The sequence below is a fragment of the Phyllostomus discolor genome, chromosome 2 (assembly GCF_004126475.2).
Source record: "Phyllostomus discolor isolate MPI-MPIP mPhyDis1 chromosome 2, mPhyDis1.pri.v3, whole genome shotgun sequence".
In the NCBI taxonomy this organism is placed as follows: Eukaryota; Metazoa; Chordata; class Mammalia; order Chiroptera; family Phyllostomidae; genus Phyllostomus; species Phyllostomus discolor.
Window position 1 is genome coordinate 45,369,016 of NC_040904.2, and position 18,093 is coordinate 45,387,108.

At 45.5% G+C, this 18,093-nt stretch overlaps 1 protein-coding gene and 1 non-coding gene across 5 annotated transcripts in view; one reads left to right on the forward strand and one right to left on the reverse strand.

Moving 5' to 3' along the window:
• Positions 1-18,093, forward strand: part of MAP3K13 (mitogen-activated protein kinase kinase kinase 13) — a 148,663-nt gene that overhangs the window by 125,113 nt on the left and 5,457 nt on the right. For all 4 annotated transcript variants that reach the window (XM_028504452.2, XM_028504453.2, XM_036017799.1 and 1 more), the window contains 5 exons: positions 8,243-8,352; positions 9,110-9,226; positions 9,920-10,057; positions 12,321-13,089; positions 15,605-15,675. In XM_028504452.2, the coding sequence (XP_028360253.1) occupies positions 8,243-8,352; positions 9,110-9,226; positions 9,920-10,057; positions 12,321-13,089; positions 15,605-15,675 (1,205 nt within the window). The remainder of the gene's footprint in view (positions 1-8,242; positions 8,353-9,109; positions 9,227-9,919; positions 10,058-12,320; positions 13,090-15,604; positions 15,676-18,093) is intronic.
• LOC114491201 lies at positions 10,585-10,687 on the reverse strand. Its single transcript, XR_003684009.1, has one exon. It is a non-coding gene; the product is annotated as a U6 spliceosomal RNA (small nuclear RNA).

Sequence of the window (18,093 nt, forward strand, 5' to 3'; positions counted from 1 at the left end):
CTAAAGTGTCTGGCATCAGGGCAAGGGCTGGGGGACAGCTTCCTCCCAGACAGAACTGCAGACAGTAACCATTGTTCCTTTTCTGGGCCCTCCCCCACATAGAGCCACAGTACTGCAGCACCATATCTGAATCTCCATCAGCCTGGCTCCCAGGGTAAGCCCCACCCTATTACCTAAGGGTCCACCCCATCCAACTCATGGGCCTACCCAAGCTGGTAACAGTCCTTTTCCATATGAAGGGCCAAGGTAGAAATAGGCTTCAGACATTCCTAAATCCAATCAAACAAGCAGTTGCAGAGCCAAGCCCCCATATCTCTTATTGAGTAGCCCCAGGCCAGGACTAGAAGCTCTCTGCAGATTGCTTTATAACTTATGTCAAAAGGCCCCAGACAGAACACAGGTGGAGGCTGACCTTGGCCTGCATCACCCAGGAAACTCCAGAGCCTGCCCCCAAAGTAGACAGTTACAGGCCACATTGGAGCATCACTCAATCACCTCCACAAGCCATGGAGGGAGGTGGTTGCTGGCCAGGGATCAGAGTTAGTCCTAAAGCAACCTGTACTAGGTAAATCTCTCCCATCGACCCACTGACAGCAATCAAGACTCAGCTACAAGAGCAGGAAGTACTCAGGCCACATGGAAGGTGCATCTAGAGTACATGGCTTGGGACATAGGGGAAGCTGTGCCACTGGACCCTATATATAGGACACATACTATGTTAGGCCACACTACCAAGACACAGAGTCAAAGCAGCTCTACCTAATACATAGAAACACGGGGAGACTGCCAAAACGAGAAGACAGAGTAACATGGCTCAAATGGAAGAGTAGAACAAAACTCCATAAAAAGAACTAAACAAAATGGAGATAAGCAATCTATCAGATGCAAAGTTCAAAACACTGGTTATAAGGATACTCAAGGAACTCAGTGGATACTTCAATAGCATAAAAAAAAGGCTCAGGCAGAAATGAAGAATATACTAATTGAAATAAAGAACAGTCCTGGGTGGTGTGGCTCAGTGGATTGAGTGCAGGCCTGCGAGCAAAGGGTCATGGTTCGATTCTCAGTCAGGACATATGCCTGGGTTGCAGGCCAGGTCCCCAGGTATGGGTGCACAAGAGGCAACCACACATTGATGTTTCTCTCCCTGTCTTTCTCCTTCCCCTCTCTCTAAAAACAAATCAATAAAATCTTAAGAAAGAAAGAAAGAAAGAAAGAAAGAAAGAAAGAAAGAAAGAAAGAAAGAAAGAAAGAAAGAAAGAAAGAAAGAAAGAAAGAAAGAAAGGACAATTAAGGAATCAACAGTGGAGTGGATTAAGCCAAGAATCAAATCAATGATTTGGAACATAAGGAAGAAAAAGACATCCAATCAGTACAGCAGGAAGAAAAAGGAATCCAAAAAATTGAGGATAATGTAAGGAGTCTTTAGGACAACTTAAAACATTCCAATACTCGCATCATAGGGGTGCCAGAAGGAGAAGAGAAAGATCAAGAAACTGGAAATCTATGTGAAAAAACAATAAAAGAAAACTTTCCTAATTTGGTGAAAGAAATAAACGTGCAAGTCCAAGAACCATAGAGAGTCCCAAACAGTTGGACCCAAAGAGGACCATACCAAGACACATCATAATTGAAATGCCAAAGGTTAAAGATAAAGACAGAATCTTAAAAGCAACAAGAGAAAAACAGATAATTATCTACAAAGGAGTTCCCATAAGACTGTCAGCTGATTTCACAAAAGACACTTTGCAGGCAATAAGAGACTGGTAAGAAGTATTCAAAGTGATGAAAAGCAAGGACCTACCACCTAGCTTACTCTATCCAGAAAGTTATCATTTAGAATCAAAGGGCAGATAAAGTGCTTCCCAGACAAAGTAAAACTAAAGGAGTTCATCATCACCAAACTATTAGTATATGAAATGTTAAAGGAAATCATATAAGAAAAAGATAAAAACTATGAACATTAAAATACAATAAACATATAACTATCAACAACTGAATCTAAAAAACAAAATAAGCAAATAAACAGAACAGAAACAGAAGGATGGTGGCTAGTGTAGGGGGGTCTGGGGAAATGGGGGAAAAGGTAAAGGGATTAAGAAGTGCAAATGGGTAGTTACAGAATAGGCAGGGGGATGTTAAGAGCAAGTATAGGAAATGGAGCAGCCAAAGAACTTATATGCACGACCCATGGATGTGAACATAGGAGGGGGGATCCCTGGAGGGAGTCAAGGGTGCTGGGTGGAGGAGGGCAAAGGGGGAAAAATTGGAACAACTGTAACAGCATAATCAATACAAAAAATGCAAGTGTATTGTAAACTGTAGAGAACTTCCCACAAAGCTGCAAAAATTAAGCTGCCTTTGGCCCTGGCTGATGTGGCTCAGTGGATTGAGCACCAGCCTGTGAACCAAAGGCTCACTGGTTCAATTCCCAGTTAGGACACATGACTGGGTTACAGGCGAGGTCCTCAGTATGGGTGCATGAGAGGCAACCACACACTGATGTTTCTCTCCCTCCCTTCCCCACTCTCTAAAAGTAAGTAAATAAATAATTTTTTAAAGCCTCCTTTGGGTTGTTACATTCTAGGCGATTTTTCTGGTGAACTCCTGAGATGGATAAGATGACAGCTAGGGAATAACTCTTAATCATTGTGTTTTGACTTTATGCCACCCAGGAGGGAAAGAACTGGTTATTTAGCAAATGGCTTTGCTTGGCTCTAGCAGTCTTATACCTGAGGCCTCTCTCGCCTCCTCCTGCCTGCTGACAAAATCTTGTCAGCATCAGTTATCAGTCAATGTTTGCTGGTCACTGGCCTCCACCTCCCACCAAAACTGTCAATCTAGAGGGCTGCCCAAGCCCAGCCTAAGAGAAAAGCTTCATTCATCTGTCTCTCATCAACAGCACATGTGTAAAGATGCAGCATATATAGCACAGATGAACAAAGCAACCAATTTCAGTACAATGTTAGATTCTGCCAAAGCTATTGCTTCATTCTTAGACAATAACCCATTTCTCCAAGTAGGCAATTATCACTCGTGATATTCAATTACATTTGATACAAGTCTTTAGAAACCATTTTATTTTTTTATTTTTACGTTTTTTTTCCATTACCATTTAGTCCCCTTCTACCCCTCTTGCCGCCCCCCTCCGCTCAGCAATCACCACACTGTTGTCCATGTCCATGAGTCCTTTTCCCTTTAGGGGTGGAGGGACCAAGCAAAAAAGGAAAAAAGGAAATAGAAACCATTTAGCTTGGTCACAGACCCCAGCTGCTAGGTGGGTCATGTGCCTGTATAGCATCCCTTCTGAGTGCCTCTGACCACCCAGAAATCCGGGGAATTTGCAGACACTAAGCTCATTGTAGGGATGGACTGGGCTGCCTCAGGAGCCTGGTCACGAGCAGGTAGGCGCCCGGGCAGAGGCTGGGCACTCGCCTGGGAGATGGGAAACAGGACTCTGTGGCAATCCAGAGTCGGACCGGCAACACTGATCTTTTCTGGCTCAGAATCTATGATTTCCTGCTACTTAGCCCCGCCCAAGCTGAGCTTTTTCCTCAAGCAAGGCTGGAACTCACTCTTTTTTAATTTAGCTTTTTAAAAAGTAAAATATATATAATATAAAATTTGCCATTTAACCATCTTAAGTGTGTAATTCAGTAGCATTAATTACATTCACAGTGCTGTGAAACTATATTATATTTAAAAAACTTTTCATCACCCCATTAAGCAATAACTTCTCATTCCCTCCATTAGGCAATAACTTCTCATCCCCTCCTCCCCACAGCTCCTGGCAATCTGTTCTACTTTCTGCCTCTATGTCAGAACTTCATATGACTAAACACTGTTTATGACTGAACACTATTCCGTTGAATGGATATACCCACACTTTGTTTATCCATTCTTCTGTTAATTCAACTTCATTTTGACATCTATATATATTTTTATTTTATTTATTTATTTTTAGAGAGAGGGGAAGGGAGAAAGAGAGGGAGAAAAACATCAATGTGTGGTTGCCTCTCACCTGGCCCCACTGGGGACCTGGCCCGCAACCCAGATATGTGCCTTGACTGGGAATCGAACCGGTGACCCTTTGATTCGCAGCCCGTGCTCAATCCACTGAGCTACGCCAGCCAGGACTCATTTTGATACCTATATTATGGGAGAAAAAAGAAGAAAGGTTTGGGTACAAGAGCTTCAGTTCTACTGACTGAATAACTGGAAGGCTGGAGAAGACAACAACCTAAATGTATGGCCTTCACCTAACTAAATGTTTGTTAAGTCCTTACCTGGGACTTAAAGAGGATCTCATTAATGGTGGTAACTCAAGAGTCACTGGATTTTTCCCTTACCTGCTTACACAAGACGTAAATACCTTATGAAAGTACCCCAACCTCCTCCTTCCCCTCCCCACATGCATTTTTGGGGGAAATCCCCATAAAGAGTAGGGTCTCAAATAGCCTCAAATTAACATCTGCTCTGCTTTCCACTGACTGGCTAGACACAGCAGTCTACCGCCTGGCATCTGCTGGGTGTTACTTTATTGAATAGCACTGTCTCCTTCTAAAAGCCTGCAGTCCCCAGCCATCCACTGGGTGCTGCCTGTCCTAAAGGCACCCACTGGGAGCCATCATTTCCTGCTGTAACTGAAGCTCTGGACTTCACATGATTCCAAAGCTGCACATTGTTCTTTTGGCACGATGAACTCGTCCTTTCCCCATTGAGTTACACTTTGTTAAAGTGACAGAGCAGCGCTGCCTATGGAGGGTGGGAGGGAATCCCACCCTCCACCTTGTTTTATCTGCCCGGTGCCTTGTTTCCACCAGCGGCATCACCCAGCTCCCCCTTAACTGTTAAGGAGTAGTTACCGTTACACAGTCCTAAAATTACATTCAGCAACTGTGACGGCAACTGTGAGGCTGATGTGGCCCCCGTGAAAATGAGTAGACACCCCTGTGTTACAGGTATTTTAGTCAAACAGTGGAAAATGCCCCTCATCCCCGACGGTGGTCAAATTCATACAGGACTCCTCCGTCCTGCATGACTGTGTCCTCCCAGAGGCTCTTCAGTCTCTCAGCAAATTGGCTTCAGATATGCCCACACATGTCTGAATTGCAGATTAAGTGCCAACTGGGACTCCTATTACATAAAAATTCTAAGTGTATGTGATGGAACTCCAAAATTAACATCTACCAGTAACATGATACCTTTGGGGAAAACATTATTAATCAGTACCTGCTGTGTTCCCACACATCCTGTTCCCTCTTCACAGGAGGGAACTTCTTTTTGGAAATTCATTTTCTTAATAGGTTTCAACCATCAGAAGGCTCTCTCTGAGTTTCCCAAACCTGTAAGCTAAATATTAGGAGGTTTATTTCCTCCAGAATTTAAAAAAAAAAAAAAAAAAAAAAAATCATGATATTTCATTTCTCACCACCAGAGGGAGGTATTCCTTTTCCTGATTCCTTTAAATATTGCCCTGGAATCCACTGACGGGTCTGTGTGTGTGTGTGTGTGTGTGTGTGCAAAAGAGGACACTTTAAGACCCAAATTTGACCTTCCCCCTTACTCTTTTTTGGTCTAACAACTATTGATTGTCAGTCTTTGACCTCTTAAAGCTCAATACTCTTCCTCCTTCATGACTTTGATCTAACAATGGAAAGAACCGTGTTACCTGGGTCTCAAAGGCCCCGACGCTGTCACAGACCAAACAGTGGGCAGCACACTCCAGATCTCCGCTTCCTGAGGCGTTGTGTGGCAGGGGTGGTGCCCGAAAGTCAGCTGACGGCAGAAATGTTTCTCCCATGGTCAATCAACAGATGTATATGTGAAAATGGATAAGCAGGATAGTCACTTTCTAAATAATTATAATTTCTCCTACAGAAATAAATGAGAAATGGCCCTGGCTGGTGTGGCTCAGTGGATTGAATGCCCACCCACAAACCAAAAGGTCACCAGTTTGATTCCCAGTCAGAGCACATGCCTGGCTTGCAGGCCAGGTCCCCAGTAGGAGGCATGAGAGAGGCACATTGATGTTTCTCTCCCTCTGTTTCTCCCTTCCTTCCCCTCTCTCTAAAAGCAAATAAATAAAACTTGTATAAATAAATAAATAAATAAATAAGAAATGGCAATTTTGGAGAGAAACCTTCTGTAATTTCACAATTACCTAAGAGTAACTTCTTCCATGATTTAGAGAGATCATTTTCAACAGGAATCTAAATGTAATAGAATAGCTCAGAGAAAGATTATACAACTAGAAACATTTAATGATGGATCTAGCCTTTGCTGGAAATTATATTAATCTCATTAGCTTCCTGGGATGGTAGTCTGTACATAATTTGAGGAAACATATCCTTTAGCTTTCTTCTAGAAACTGCCTATATAGACTTCCTTCCAGCAAAGGTTTTCCTAAAGTTTAGATAAAATTCTCCTTGAAATTCCATGCCCTGTGGAAAATCCAATTTCCTAACACTCCTGTAAATTCCTGCAGATTTCGAATTTCAGGGCCACTCTGGCTCTGCCTTCCTGAAATTCTTGGCCCCTGTCCCTGCCGCCCTGTGGCTGTCCCCTTACTGATGTCCTGTCATTGACCCAAATGTATAGTTCGGCACCTTTCCTCAATTTCTGACACAGCAAGAACACTCATCCAAAGCCAGAGTGAATGTCAAGAAACTCAACTAAAGCTTTAGGAACTCGGAAGAGCCTTACATTTTGAGCAACTTAAATCACATATTAGACATCTTTTCTGTCCCAAAAATTTTGTCGGCCACTAAATTATTCAGCTGTACTATTTCTCTTCCTCTTCCTTCTTCTCTTTTTGTGTTCATTCCCTCATTCCCAAATCCCTGTATAATTCCCTGTATTTTTATTTCCATCACCTGCTGTACATGCCCCTTGGGGTCTTCTACTCCAAATATTTCTTCCAGGTATTTTTGTACACAAAACCTAAGAGGAATCAGTTGTAAAGATACCATATTCTCACTGGCACATACTTGTACCACATGGGTATCAGAGCTGTTCTTTCTGGCCAGGCATTCTCAGACACCAGCCTAACTTCCAGAGTTGGTAGCTGGTGTGCTGGCTGTGATGTTTCTGGTAGCCTGTACTGCAAGGAAACTGGAGAAGAGGCAGCATCCTGTGTTGGACCAAATGCAGAAAATGGGGTGGGGTGGGGTGTGCAGATACATCTTCATAGGATATTTTGATATCGACTAATGTGGAGGATACCAGCCAGCAGTATCCATCTCGGCTACGAATGTTCATCAACACGCGAGAAAAACATACACAGAGACAACCAGGTCCTGTGGGGGAATAGGAACAGCAGGGCCACTCCTCACGTGGGGAGTACCTTGGCCACCCTCTCTCCTGGAGGGCACCGCTTGGCCACTTCTCACATGGGGAGCGCGCCTTGTTCCCTCTCCGGAGAGGCTTTTTATTGGTTTCATTTGCATAAGAATTCAGGTGAAAGCTCATTACTCATTGCTAAGAAGTAAGGATCAAACAATAGATAACAAGGAAGTCTGAGGGCCTATTTTGAGTCAGGGTCAAAGAGCTGTAAAACTTTAAAGAACAAACTTACTTCTTCCCTGGACCCTTATCATTCAACTGAGAGCATGCTTAACAAAGCAGGTTTCACAGGATCTTACATATTCTTTCTTAGGCCTGATCACCCGGGGAACCTACCCTTTTCAGCACAGTCTGCACCACCCTGTCATTGTTTCAGGCTTAGGTGGAACAAGGGAAGTAAGGCAGCCAAGGGATAAGGAGATTTTCTCCCAGATGAGGAGGACTCAGGCTATATCACCAATGAGGAGCGAGGCTCCATCACCCCCTTTTGTTGTAGCCCCCAAAATTCTTTCTTGGGGGCCTCTCACGTGATCGTGCCTGTCTTAGGTCTTTCCATTCTTGGGAAATGTTACCCGTTATTGGCTAACCAACCAAGCACTGGGGGTCACTTATGAATGAAGCAGCAGAAGCAGCGCTCCTGCCAGGGAGATAAGCTTTTGTCTCCTTGCTGGCTTATGGTCCAAGGCCACTCCCTCAGCCTTAGCCTAGGTGGGGGTTACAGCTTCTGATGCCAGGCAGGGCAGTTCCCAACAGACTATATTAATTGAACATCTATTCTAGAAATTTCTTCAGGAGAAGCATGCAAAAAAAGAAAAGAAAATCTCGTACGTGATCCTGTGGCTGTACCACAGATCGACACTCCTAGAATATTAACAAAGTCTAATTTATGCTCACCCAGGCTGAATGGAGAGAAGAAGTAAAGAAGCACTTTGAGAAGATCAAAAGTGAAGGAACTTGCATACACCGATTAGATGAAGAACTGATCAGAAGGCGCAGAGAAGAGCTCAGGTCAGCTGATCTCTCCCCACCTCCCCGTATGCCCAGGTCCTCAGGAATTAGCAGGAGCTGTCTTTGTGAATCACCATCTCACTTCCCACACCCCTTTCACTGTGCCATTCATTGTTATTCTCTTTAAAATTTGCCCTGAAATTTAGCCCTCTTTTATATTACTGTCTTACCCTCTCCCCCCAACTCTAGTATTCTCCTTTATTATATCTCTGCAACGGAGATTCCTGGAGCAATGCTATTTGTTCATTCAGCCCCTGTCCGAGGTGACACAGATGGCCAGAAGTTGGTAAGATGTAGTCCCCAGTCTCAAGATGCTTTTAATCCCTTGAGGGACACAGATGTGTCCATAGATAAGCACTGTGATCACACAGGACCTGCGCTGTGCATCAGGATAAAGGAGCGATAGTGGCGTCAGCTCTAACCACATATTTACGTTAACAGCGAGTTATCCTGTGCTCTTCTTAAGGCATTGCCAACACCACACAAAGGCTACAAATTACACTCACATCATAGTCACATTTTATTCGTGGCCCTCCTGGCTATTCTGTATGGCTGGATATGGCCTTGAAGGATAAACCAGATGGAAAGCTTACATTTTTCATCTCCCACTCCAGTTTAGCTGAGTCATTTCATCGGACGAGGGAGCCTTTAACCTAGAGGGCCCTTGGGCAAATGCTTTTGAGATAAGCCATCCCAGTTCTCATTTTGTGAGAGCTGACTTTAGTCGATTTTGCTGATCCTGTGTTTTCTTTGCTAGGCATGCTTTGGATATTCGCGAACACTATGAGAGAAAACTTGAGCGGGCTAATAATTTATACATGGAGCTGAGTGCCATCATGCTGCAGCTGGAAATGCGGGAGAAGGAGCTCATCAAGTACGTGTCCAGACCAGCGTCTGCCCGTGTTGACTTAGTCTCTCCATCAGCAGAAATGTGCTGCTCTTCCATGTTGCTGCTGCTCAGAACTGGCCAATGTTTTATTCACTCACCCAACAATTTCCTCTGGGGATGTGCTCCGCACACATCCCTGCCCCTGGGGAGGTTCACAGTTCAGGGGAGTTGCCACGGAGCTGGTTCTAGGGGAACATCACTTGAAAGATGTTTGCAGCTTCACCCTGCTGAATGGCTCAGAGGAGGGGTCCTCATTTCATGAACAGCTTGATGTAGATGCGTGGGGGCTAATTCCCCCTCGGGAAGTGAGGTGGCTTCTGCAAGTGGTTTAAGGTATTTCTGAGAATGGCAAGAAAATTGCAGGGACTTGACCAAAACAGCAGCTACTGAAATAAGTAGGACTCCCACCGATGCATCATGCCGCTCGTGTGGTGTGTTGGGGAAGGGGAGTCCGTCTCTGGGTGCATCTGTGAGCTTCAGGGGGAAATGCAGTGAGGTTAGTTTGAATTCAGTATCTTTTTTTCCCTTTTTAACCTGGATGGCAGGCAGCCTTGTTATTCAAATAGCCTGTGTCTGGTAAGTGTGGCCAGAGTCTGTGGGTGGAATCAGCCTGTGAAACAGTCTGCCCATCTTTTCTGAATGCGGTGACTAAGATGGCCTTTTCCTCTTACTCTGAAGGCGCGAGCAAGCAGTGGAAAAGAAGTATCCTGGGACCTACAAACGGCACCCTGTCCGTCCAATAATCCACCCCAATGCCATGGAGAAGCTCATGAAAAGGAAAGGCGCGCCTCACAAACCTGGGGTGCAGACCAAACGGTGAGACACTTGTGCCGACCTGATACTCCGATAAATGGGAGAAACACCCCCCTAAAAATGCATCATCAGATGACGGTGGGTGTGGCCACTCTACCTCATCAAGAGCACACTTGCCTCTGGGTGAAACAGAGTGGGAAGGTGGGAGAGAGTGTGTCATGGACCCTGGGAATCCCTGTTTTACTGCCTGAGGCATAGACATTTATTACCTTAGCATGGACTACAGAGAAGAGAAGTGAACCAGGAGCCAGCAGACCTGGGTTTGAGTCCTGGCTCTGCCAGTGACAAGCTGTGTGATTTGGGTCCTGTCACTTGCCCTCTCCACCCCATGAGTAAAATGGTATAAATGTAGCACACGAGCTTTCTTTTTTCTTTTTTTAACCCCTAATGCACAGAATTGGGTTAATTATAATTCTTGATTTATGCAACATTGGTCCACGCATGACCCACTTTTATTTATTCATTTAGCTCTTTGTAATAATGTGCCTATAAATGAAAGCAGAGACTATGGAGTTTTTTTGTTTGGTTTTCTGTTTTCTTTCTGCTTCACAAAGTTGCATGTCATCCTTGTGCAGGAGCCGTGCTCATCTCTGTGCATTCCAACTTTAGCGTACGTGCTGCCGAAGTGAGCACCAAAGCCAGGACCTTGACAATGACCTGTATATGTGGTTCCCCTCATTCCACTCTTGCATGGGACTCGTGTGAGGTTTAAATAAGACAGTATGTGAAATCACCTAATAAATGCTCAAGAAGTGGGGGGTTTGAGTGCTTTTTTTAAATTATAACACATTTTCCTTACACAGTTGCCCCTTGAACAACGTGGAGATTAGGGGTGCCGACCACCTGCTCAGTGGGAAATCCATGTGTAAGCTAATGCAGCCCACTGCGAACTCAGATTCTCCACCACAGATCTAAAACACTGTAGTAGTTTAACCTTAAATGCTCTTCCCATCATTGCCAAGTTCTACTAGAGCCTCATTCCTCTCCAATAATGGACAGTTGACTCTCTCCTAGTTAAATTAATGTAAAGGAAAGAAGTGCCCTTACATCAGAAGTCCAGTGACCTCTGGGGAGATCAGAGAAAAGAAACCATCCTCCATCCCCTAGCCTATACTGCGGTGTGTGTTTGGTTAAGTACTAGGAAGAAAAGAGTCAGAGTTCAATTTGGGCCCACCAAACCTGTCACAACTGAATAGAGGCCAGCAAGATGGTCTAAATACCCCATAAGAAGGAGAAGCTTGGAACGGGGAAAGAACTATTCCTTGGTGTCTTAAGACTCAGGGTCAGTTTATGAGTTCTGCCCTTTACTTGCTTTGTGATGAACACAAGACAACCAACCTCTCTGATCCTTTGACGCCTTTCTCTGTAAAATGGATATTGTGTAGTAGGACACAAGTGGTTTGTATACTGCATAATACAGGGGTGTCAAACTCATTTTCACTGGGGACCACCTCAGCCTCACGGTTGCCTTCAAAGGGCTGAATGTAATTTTAGGACTGTATAAACGTGACTACTCCCTAACAGCTAAGTGAGAGCTCGGTGCTGCCACCGAGTAGAAACAAGGTGCCGGGCTGGATGAAACAAGGTGGAGGGCCAGATTCGGCCCGTTTGCCTTGTGTTTGCCACCTGTGATTTAGGAGCACAGGACAATGCGGGGTCACTCCTCCTGAGAACTTCTCTCACTGGCTCTGCTCCCTGCCTGGGCTCTCTACTATTTTCCTGCTCTCCAGCCCCACCCCGTGTCTCCCCGTTCCTGAAACACTGAGTCCCCATTATGATCAAGACTCCTTGTTAGTGTCCTTCACATATGAAGATGGCCCCAGCTTTCAGGAAGACTACGTCTACCCTGAACTCTTTCCTTTGTGATGCCTTGAATCTGGTTCCATCATCAGACAGACTTCTGGCCACACTGGCTTACTGGCACCGAGCTGAGGGCTGATACTATGAGGAACAGGTCAAGAAACCTGTAGGGCAGGACTAGAATTTCAAGGGGACTCGGTGCCGTGGCCAGTGAGGCACAGAATAAAACCCAGAAGGTGTAAAGGAAATCTCTATCAGTGGACTTCTAGGTTGTTTACATTTCTGCTATTTTAAGCAACAGTGTCTTCAAACATAGATTTTTGTGGGCATCCATTATCTCTATTGGATAAATCCCTGTATGTGACCACAAATTGAAATGGTGTGTGTATTTTAAGGCTTGTGATACAGTTTCCCAAATGTTAATATGTTTTTATATGTTTAAAACTAAACCTATCTGTTCTCCCAGGCCAGATCTGTTGCGATCTGAAGGTATCCCCAGCATGGAGGTGGCTCCCACTGCATCCCCCCTGTCTGGAAGCCCCAAAACGTCCACCTCAAGCAGCAAGAGCCGATACCGGAGCAAACCACGCCACCGCCGAGGAAATAGCAGAGGCAGCCATAATGACTTTGCAGCAATCTTGAAAAACCAGCCAGCCCAGGAAAACTCCCCCCACCCCTCTCACCTGCACCAAGCTGAATCCCAACTCCCTTCTCTGCAGCAGCAATACCAGCAACCCCCTCCCGCCACGTCTCAGAGCCACCATCCCAGGCTCAATACGCACGGACAGGACATCGCGACCTGCGCCAACAACCTGAGGTATTTTGGCCCCGCAGCAGCCCTGCGGAGCCCCCTCAGCAACCATGCTCAAAGACAGATGCCTGGCTCTAGCCCTGACCTCATCTCTACCGCCATGGCCGCAGATTGCTGGAGAAGCTCTGAGCCGGACAAGGGCCAGGCTGGCCCCTGGGGCTGTTGTCAGGCTGACCCTTACGACCCCTGTGCACAGTGCAGACCAGAGCAGTGTGGGTCCTCAGACGTTCCCTTTGCTGAGCCAGCGGGGAGGAGCCCCGACCTTTTCAAGTCACCAGCACACAATCTGCTCTCGGAACATGCCCAAGGTTCTGAGAAAATGGAAGAAAATGAATTCAATGGCTGTAGGTCTGCCTCATCCCTTGGCGTCCCTCACCACGTCACCCCGCCAGTGCTACCTCGAAAAGCAAGGCCCCTTCAAAAGGTAGGCGGGAATGGCAGCTGTGTGCATCACCGCCTGCGCGGGGTGTCAGAGCCTGTCGTGTGATGCGCTCTATCAAACACACATAGGGAGTGCAGTTTGTAAAAGGATGAGCTCACAGAAGCTTCTTTTATTTCAAATACTTTCTTTTCACACTGCTTAAGTGATGGACTTCTGAATACACTTTGAGAACTACTGAACCAATGGACTGATTGACATGTACATAATTGATAAGTAGATAAATAACCACATATTAGGAATATGTAATCCAAATAGTTTGAAAACCACTACTCTGACCTAGTCCTGGGGAATGTTACAAGAAGAAAGGATCCCGTCATAAAACAGGTTTGGTCGACACAGTGTTCTCTGTCCCTTCTGGGAGGTCCTCGTGCACATTAACAAATGCTCCACTTTGAGGAAACATGTAGTAACCTTGTTTAATCCAGCAGTTCCCTCACCTATTTGACCGTACTGCCTTTTAAAGATACCTATCAACCTTCCACGAAATTAACTTTTTTCACAATGTACTTTGGAAAACAGTGTCTTAATTAATAACCATCAGGAGTTGTTAGTAAGTTCTCAGTCACTGAAACCTATTTCTCACCTGCTTGCGCACCGGCTGCCTGGGGCCTCTGAGCTGCAGGGCGGTCTACCACCGTGGTTACGAGCACCTGCTCGGGAGTCAGGCAGACCTGAGTTCGAAGCTTAGTTCAAAGGCTTTTCCACTCAGTACTTCTATAAATGTTGGTGTCCTCGCCTCTAAAATGGGGCTAATAACAGTGGGTCCTGCCTCACTGGTGGATGTGAGGATTAAATGAGTTAATACACACAAAGCACTTAGAACTGGGCCTGGCACATAGCAAACTTCTAAAAAACGTGAGCTCATCTTGCTAATGAGTTAAAAATAAGATTGTGTATGAAAAGAATTTAGCACACAGTAGCTATCCACTCAGTTCTAAGTTAGTATTGCTTCGTACCATCATCATCATTCAGCAGGCATTTATTTGAAAGAATGAAAGGGTCTAAAATGTAACTGAGGATGTTTCGGCCAACTAGACGTTGAACAGAAAAGACGTTGAAGCTGAGGGCTGCTGTCTGGGGACTGCATTTCCTCCACCACACGCAGCGCCGCTGACGACTGGGCAGTCCTGGAAATCAGGCCGCGTTCCAGGCAGCGCAGTGGACTTGGGCTAACCCAGTCTCTGCTCCCCACACCCATGTGTGGGGTTTTTTTTGGTAACAACGTCATTGAGATGTAATTCACACACTAAATAGTTCTTCCATTAAATTATACAACTCAGTTCTTTTTATTCAGACTTGTACAACCTTTACCATAACCAACTTCAGAGGATTTTTGTCACCCCAGAAAGAAACCCTGCACCCTTGAGCAATTGCCCATCCCCTGGTCCCCTCCCAAGTAATGTGTATCTTTAAACCATTCTGATTCCATTCTGATGCCACCTGTGGGCCTGCAGGCCTCAGAGCACACACTTTCTGCATTTGGTCTCCTTGGAACCATCCTTTTGGAAAGCAGGCCCCCTCCTCTCCACTGACCTGTGCTCCCGCGTGTACTCCTGGGGCGAGGGGCTCGTCTCAGCAGTCAGGCTATCTCCATCCCTGTCTTTCCTACTTGAAAGCATGTCAGAATATGAAGTGGGTAAGAGTGAAGGTATTTTAGAACTGACTTTCAAAGTAAATTGTCCTCAGTCTTTGCTACAGTTACTTGGACCCAGTCACCCAAGGGATTGTAGCAATCCAGTGCGTCGTGAAGCTGTGGTTAAGGACAGTGGGTCCTAATGTGGCTGTTCCCAGGCACTTGAAGAGAAATGGAATCTTCCCTGTGAAGGAAGGTCATCTGCTCAGCAGGACACTTACCCGGCCTTCCAGATCAACCATAGAGCCCCAGCAATCACGAGGCCTCGGATGTCCCTTACCCTGCCGACAAGCTGACTCAATAATGCACTAAACGCCCACTTTGTATGCAGCAGTGTATTAGTGGCGGGGTGAAGCGTGCAATACAGCAAGATACAGGCTGACTCTCAAATGATGTATGTCTTAATAGTGGAGATGGTATGACTATAATAACTATATCGGTGAAAAAGTGATTGGTACATAAAAGGGCTTTGAACAATTGAAAGATCAGTTCTTGGTGGAGTTTCTATGACAAAGCCTGGAACCCCTAGTAACAATGCTTACCTGAGACTGCCCCAGTGTCCAGGACCTCTTCTCTTGTGTCCCCTCCCGGTCACTCACCTCCCTGAGGGCAGAGATGATGTTTATTTCAGTTCTGCACGTCTTCCATCATCAAGCACCGGACCTGTCATCAAGGACACCCAGGGAAAGTTGCTGAAAGAACGAGTGAAGATACATATGTTTAAAGATGGCACTCAGCAAGCCACTACTCAATGCCTTTTGATGATTACATCTTTGCAAGGACTGTGTGTGTGTGTGTGTGTGTGTGTGTGTGTGTGAGAGAGAGAGAGAGAGAAATGAAACTCTTTTCTCCTGTTTTCCTTAGAGTGGAGATGAGTCCTCAGAAGAGGAAGAAGGGGAAGTGGACAGTGAAGTTGAATTTCCACGAAGACAGAGGTAAAACTATCAAACACACGTGATTGCTTTCAGTGTAATTGGGGAAACCCAGTTTGCCGTACTTCCTGTTAACTTCCACGTCGCTTTCTAACAGCCGTCTTGTAAGGATACTTGAACTCACCATGTTTATGGTCTCCCATTGCCACATTTGACAACTGGCTGTGCACAGCCAGGCCCATGTTATCAGAATTCACTCCATGGGAATTTCAAGAGGAGCATAAATACAGATTCATGGTTACAACTGAGACTACAGTGGACAGTTTATGACGGATGGCCATGTGTTCTATGGATAATTTTATTGGTTTCTAGTATGCCTCTCTGAATTAATTTGCTCAGGCTGCCATAACAAAACACCATAGACTAGGTGGCTTAAACAATGCAAATTTATTTCTCACAGTTCTGGAGGCTGAGAAGTCCAAGATCAAGGTTCTTGGTGAGAACTCTCCTCCTGGCTTGCAGACAATAGTCTTCTTAATGTGTCCTCACATGTTTGGGGGGTGAGGGGAGCAGATAAGGAGGAAACAAAGAGATATCTTCTTCTTTTTTTAATTATATTTTATTGATCATGCATTACAATTGTCCTGATTTTTCCCCCTTTGTCCCCTCTTCCCAGAGCCCCCTACTCCCTCAGGCAATCCCCACACCACTGTTCATGTCCATTTGTCACCAGTATGAGTTCTTTGGCTACTCCATTTCCTATATGAACTTTACATCCCCGTGGCTATTCTGTATCTACCGATTTGTGCTTCTTAATCCCCTCACCTCTTCACCCATTCTTCCCACGTGCCCCCACCATCTGTCAGCCATCTGGTCACTAACGTCTTTTCTTGCTGCTTTTAAGAGTCTCTCTTTATCTTTAACCTTTGGCCTTTTAATTATGGTGTGTCTTGGAGTGGCTCTCTTTGCATCCGTCATAGTTAGGACTCTGTGTTTCCCGGACTTGTGTGTCTATTTCTTTTGCCAAATTACAGAAGTTTTCTTTCACTATTTTTTCAGATAGACTTTCAATTTCTTGCTCTTTCTCTTCTCCTTCTGGCACCCCTATGACATGACTGTTAGATCTCTTGAAGTTGTCCCAGGGCTGTTTATACTATCCTCATTTTGGGGGATTCTTTTTTCTTCTTGTTCTGATTGGCTGTTTTTTGCTTCCTTGTGTTCCTAATCATTAATTTGATTCCAGCTTCATCCACTCTACTGTTGTTTCCCTGTAAATTGTTCTTTATTTCAATTAGTGTGTCCTTCCTTTCTGACTGGGTCTTTTTTATGCTGCTGAGGTTCTCACTAAATTCCTTGAGCACCCTTATAACTAGTGTTTTGAACTCTGCAGCTGATAGATTGCTTATCTCCATTTCCTTTAGCTCTTTTTCTGGAGTTTTGATCTGTTCTTTCATTTGGGCCATATTTCTCTGTCTCCTCATTTTGGCAGCCTCCCTGTGTTTGTTTCTATGTATTAGGTAGAGCTGCTTTGACTCCATGTCTTGGTAGTGTGGCCTAATGTAGTACGTGTCCTGTAGGGTCCAGTGGCACAGCCTCCCCTATCACCCAAGCTGGTTACTCTCAAGTTGTGCCCTTTGTGTGGGCTGAGTACACCTTCCTCTTGTAGTTGAGCCTTAGTTGCTGTTGGCAGGCAGTAAGAGGGATTTACCCAAGCCAGTCAGCTGCAAAGACTGGCTGTGACCACTTACCTTTAACCTCTGCCCTCTGTGGAGGATCAACTGTGTGGGGGTAGGGTGGTGGTGCTCATGGTCTGTAGCTGCCCATCGAGTGTGCTGGCCCTGAAATTTCCTGGTTGTTGGAGGTCAAATTCAACCCCCACCTTTGTTTTGCCTGGGACACCCTGCCTGAGCTTAAAGCAATTTGAGATGGCTGCTACTTGTGCTGGGCTTGGAGATTCCCACATGAAGCCAAGCTGTGAATCTATCTGGCTGCTGCTAGGACTCACCAAAGCCAGCTGTTGCTTGTTCAGTAGGATTTAGGAGCCAAAACCAGCCATTCTTATGGAAAAGCAGCTTGTGTGGGACCATAAGTTGGGTGGAGCAGAGCCTCCAAGGTGGGTCACACAGTGTTAGCCAGGTTAATGGAGTCTCAGATATGGCACCGTCTTACCAGCTCTGTGCAGGGAGGGTTTAGCAAAGGGACAGTGGCTTTCCCCCCCTTATGCCAGACACTTTGGTTTCTCCCTGTAGACTACTGGTGCCTTTTAAGCTGCTACTCCAGTGCTGGAGCTCAGAGGGAGTGAGTCTGAGTAGTCCATGTGCTGGCTCTTTAAGAGGAAGTACTTGGAGCTTTAGCAGTTTCTTCCACCGACTCAATCCCCGCTGGTTTTTGCAGCCAGAAGTTATGCGGACTTATCTTCCTGGCACTGGAACCCTGGGCTGGGGGGCCTGGTAGGGGGCTGGGACTCCTTGCTCCTGAGAT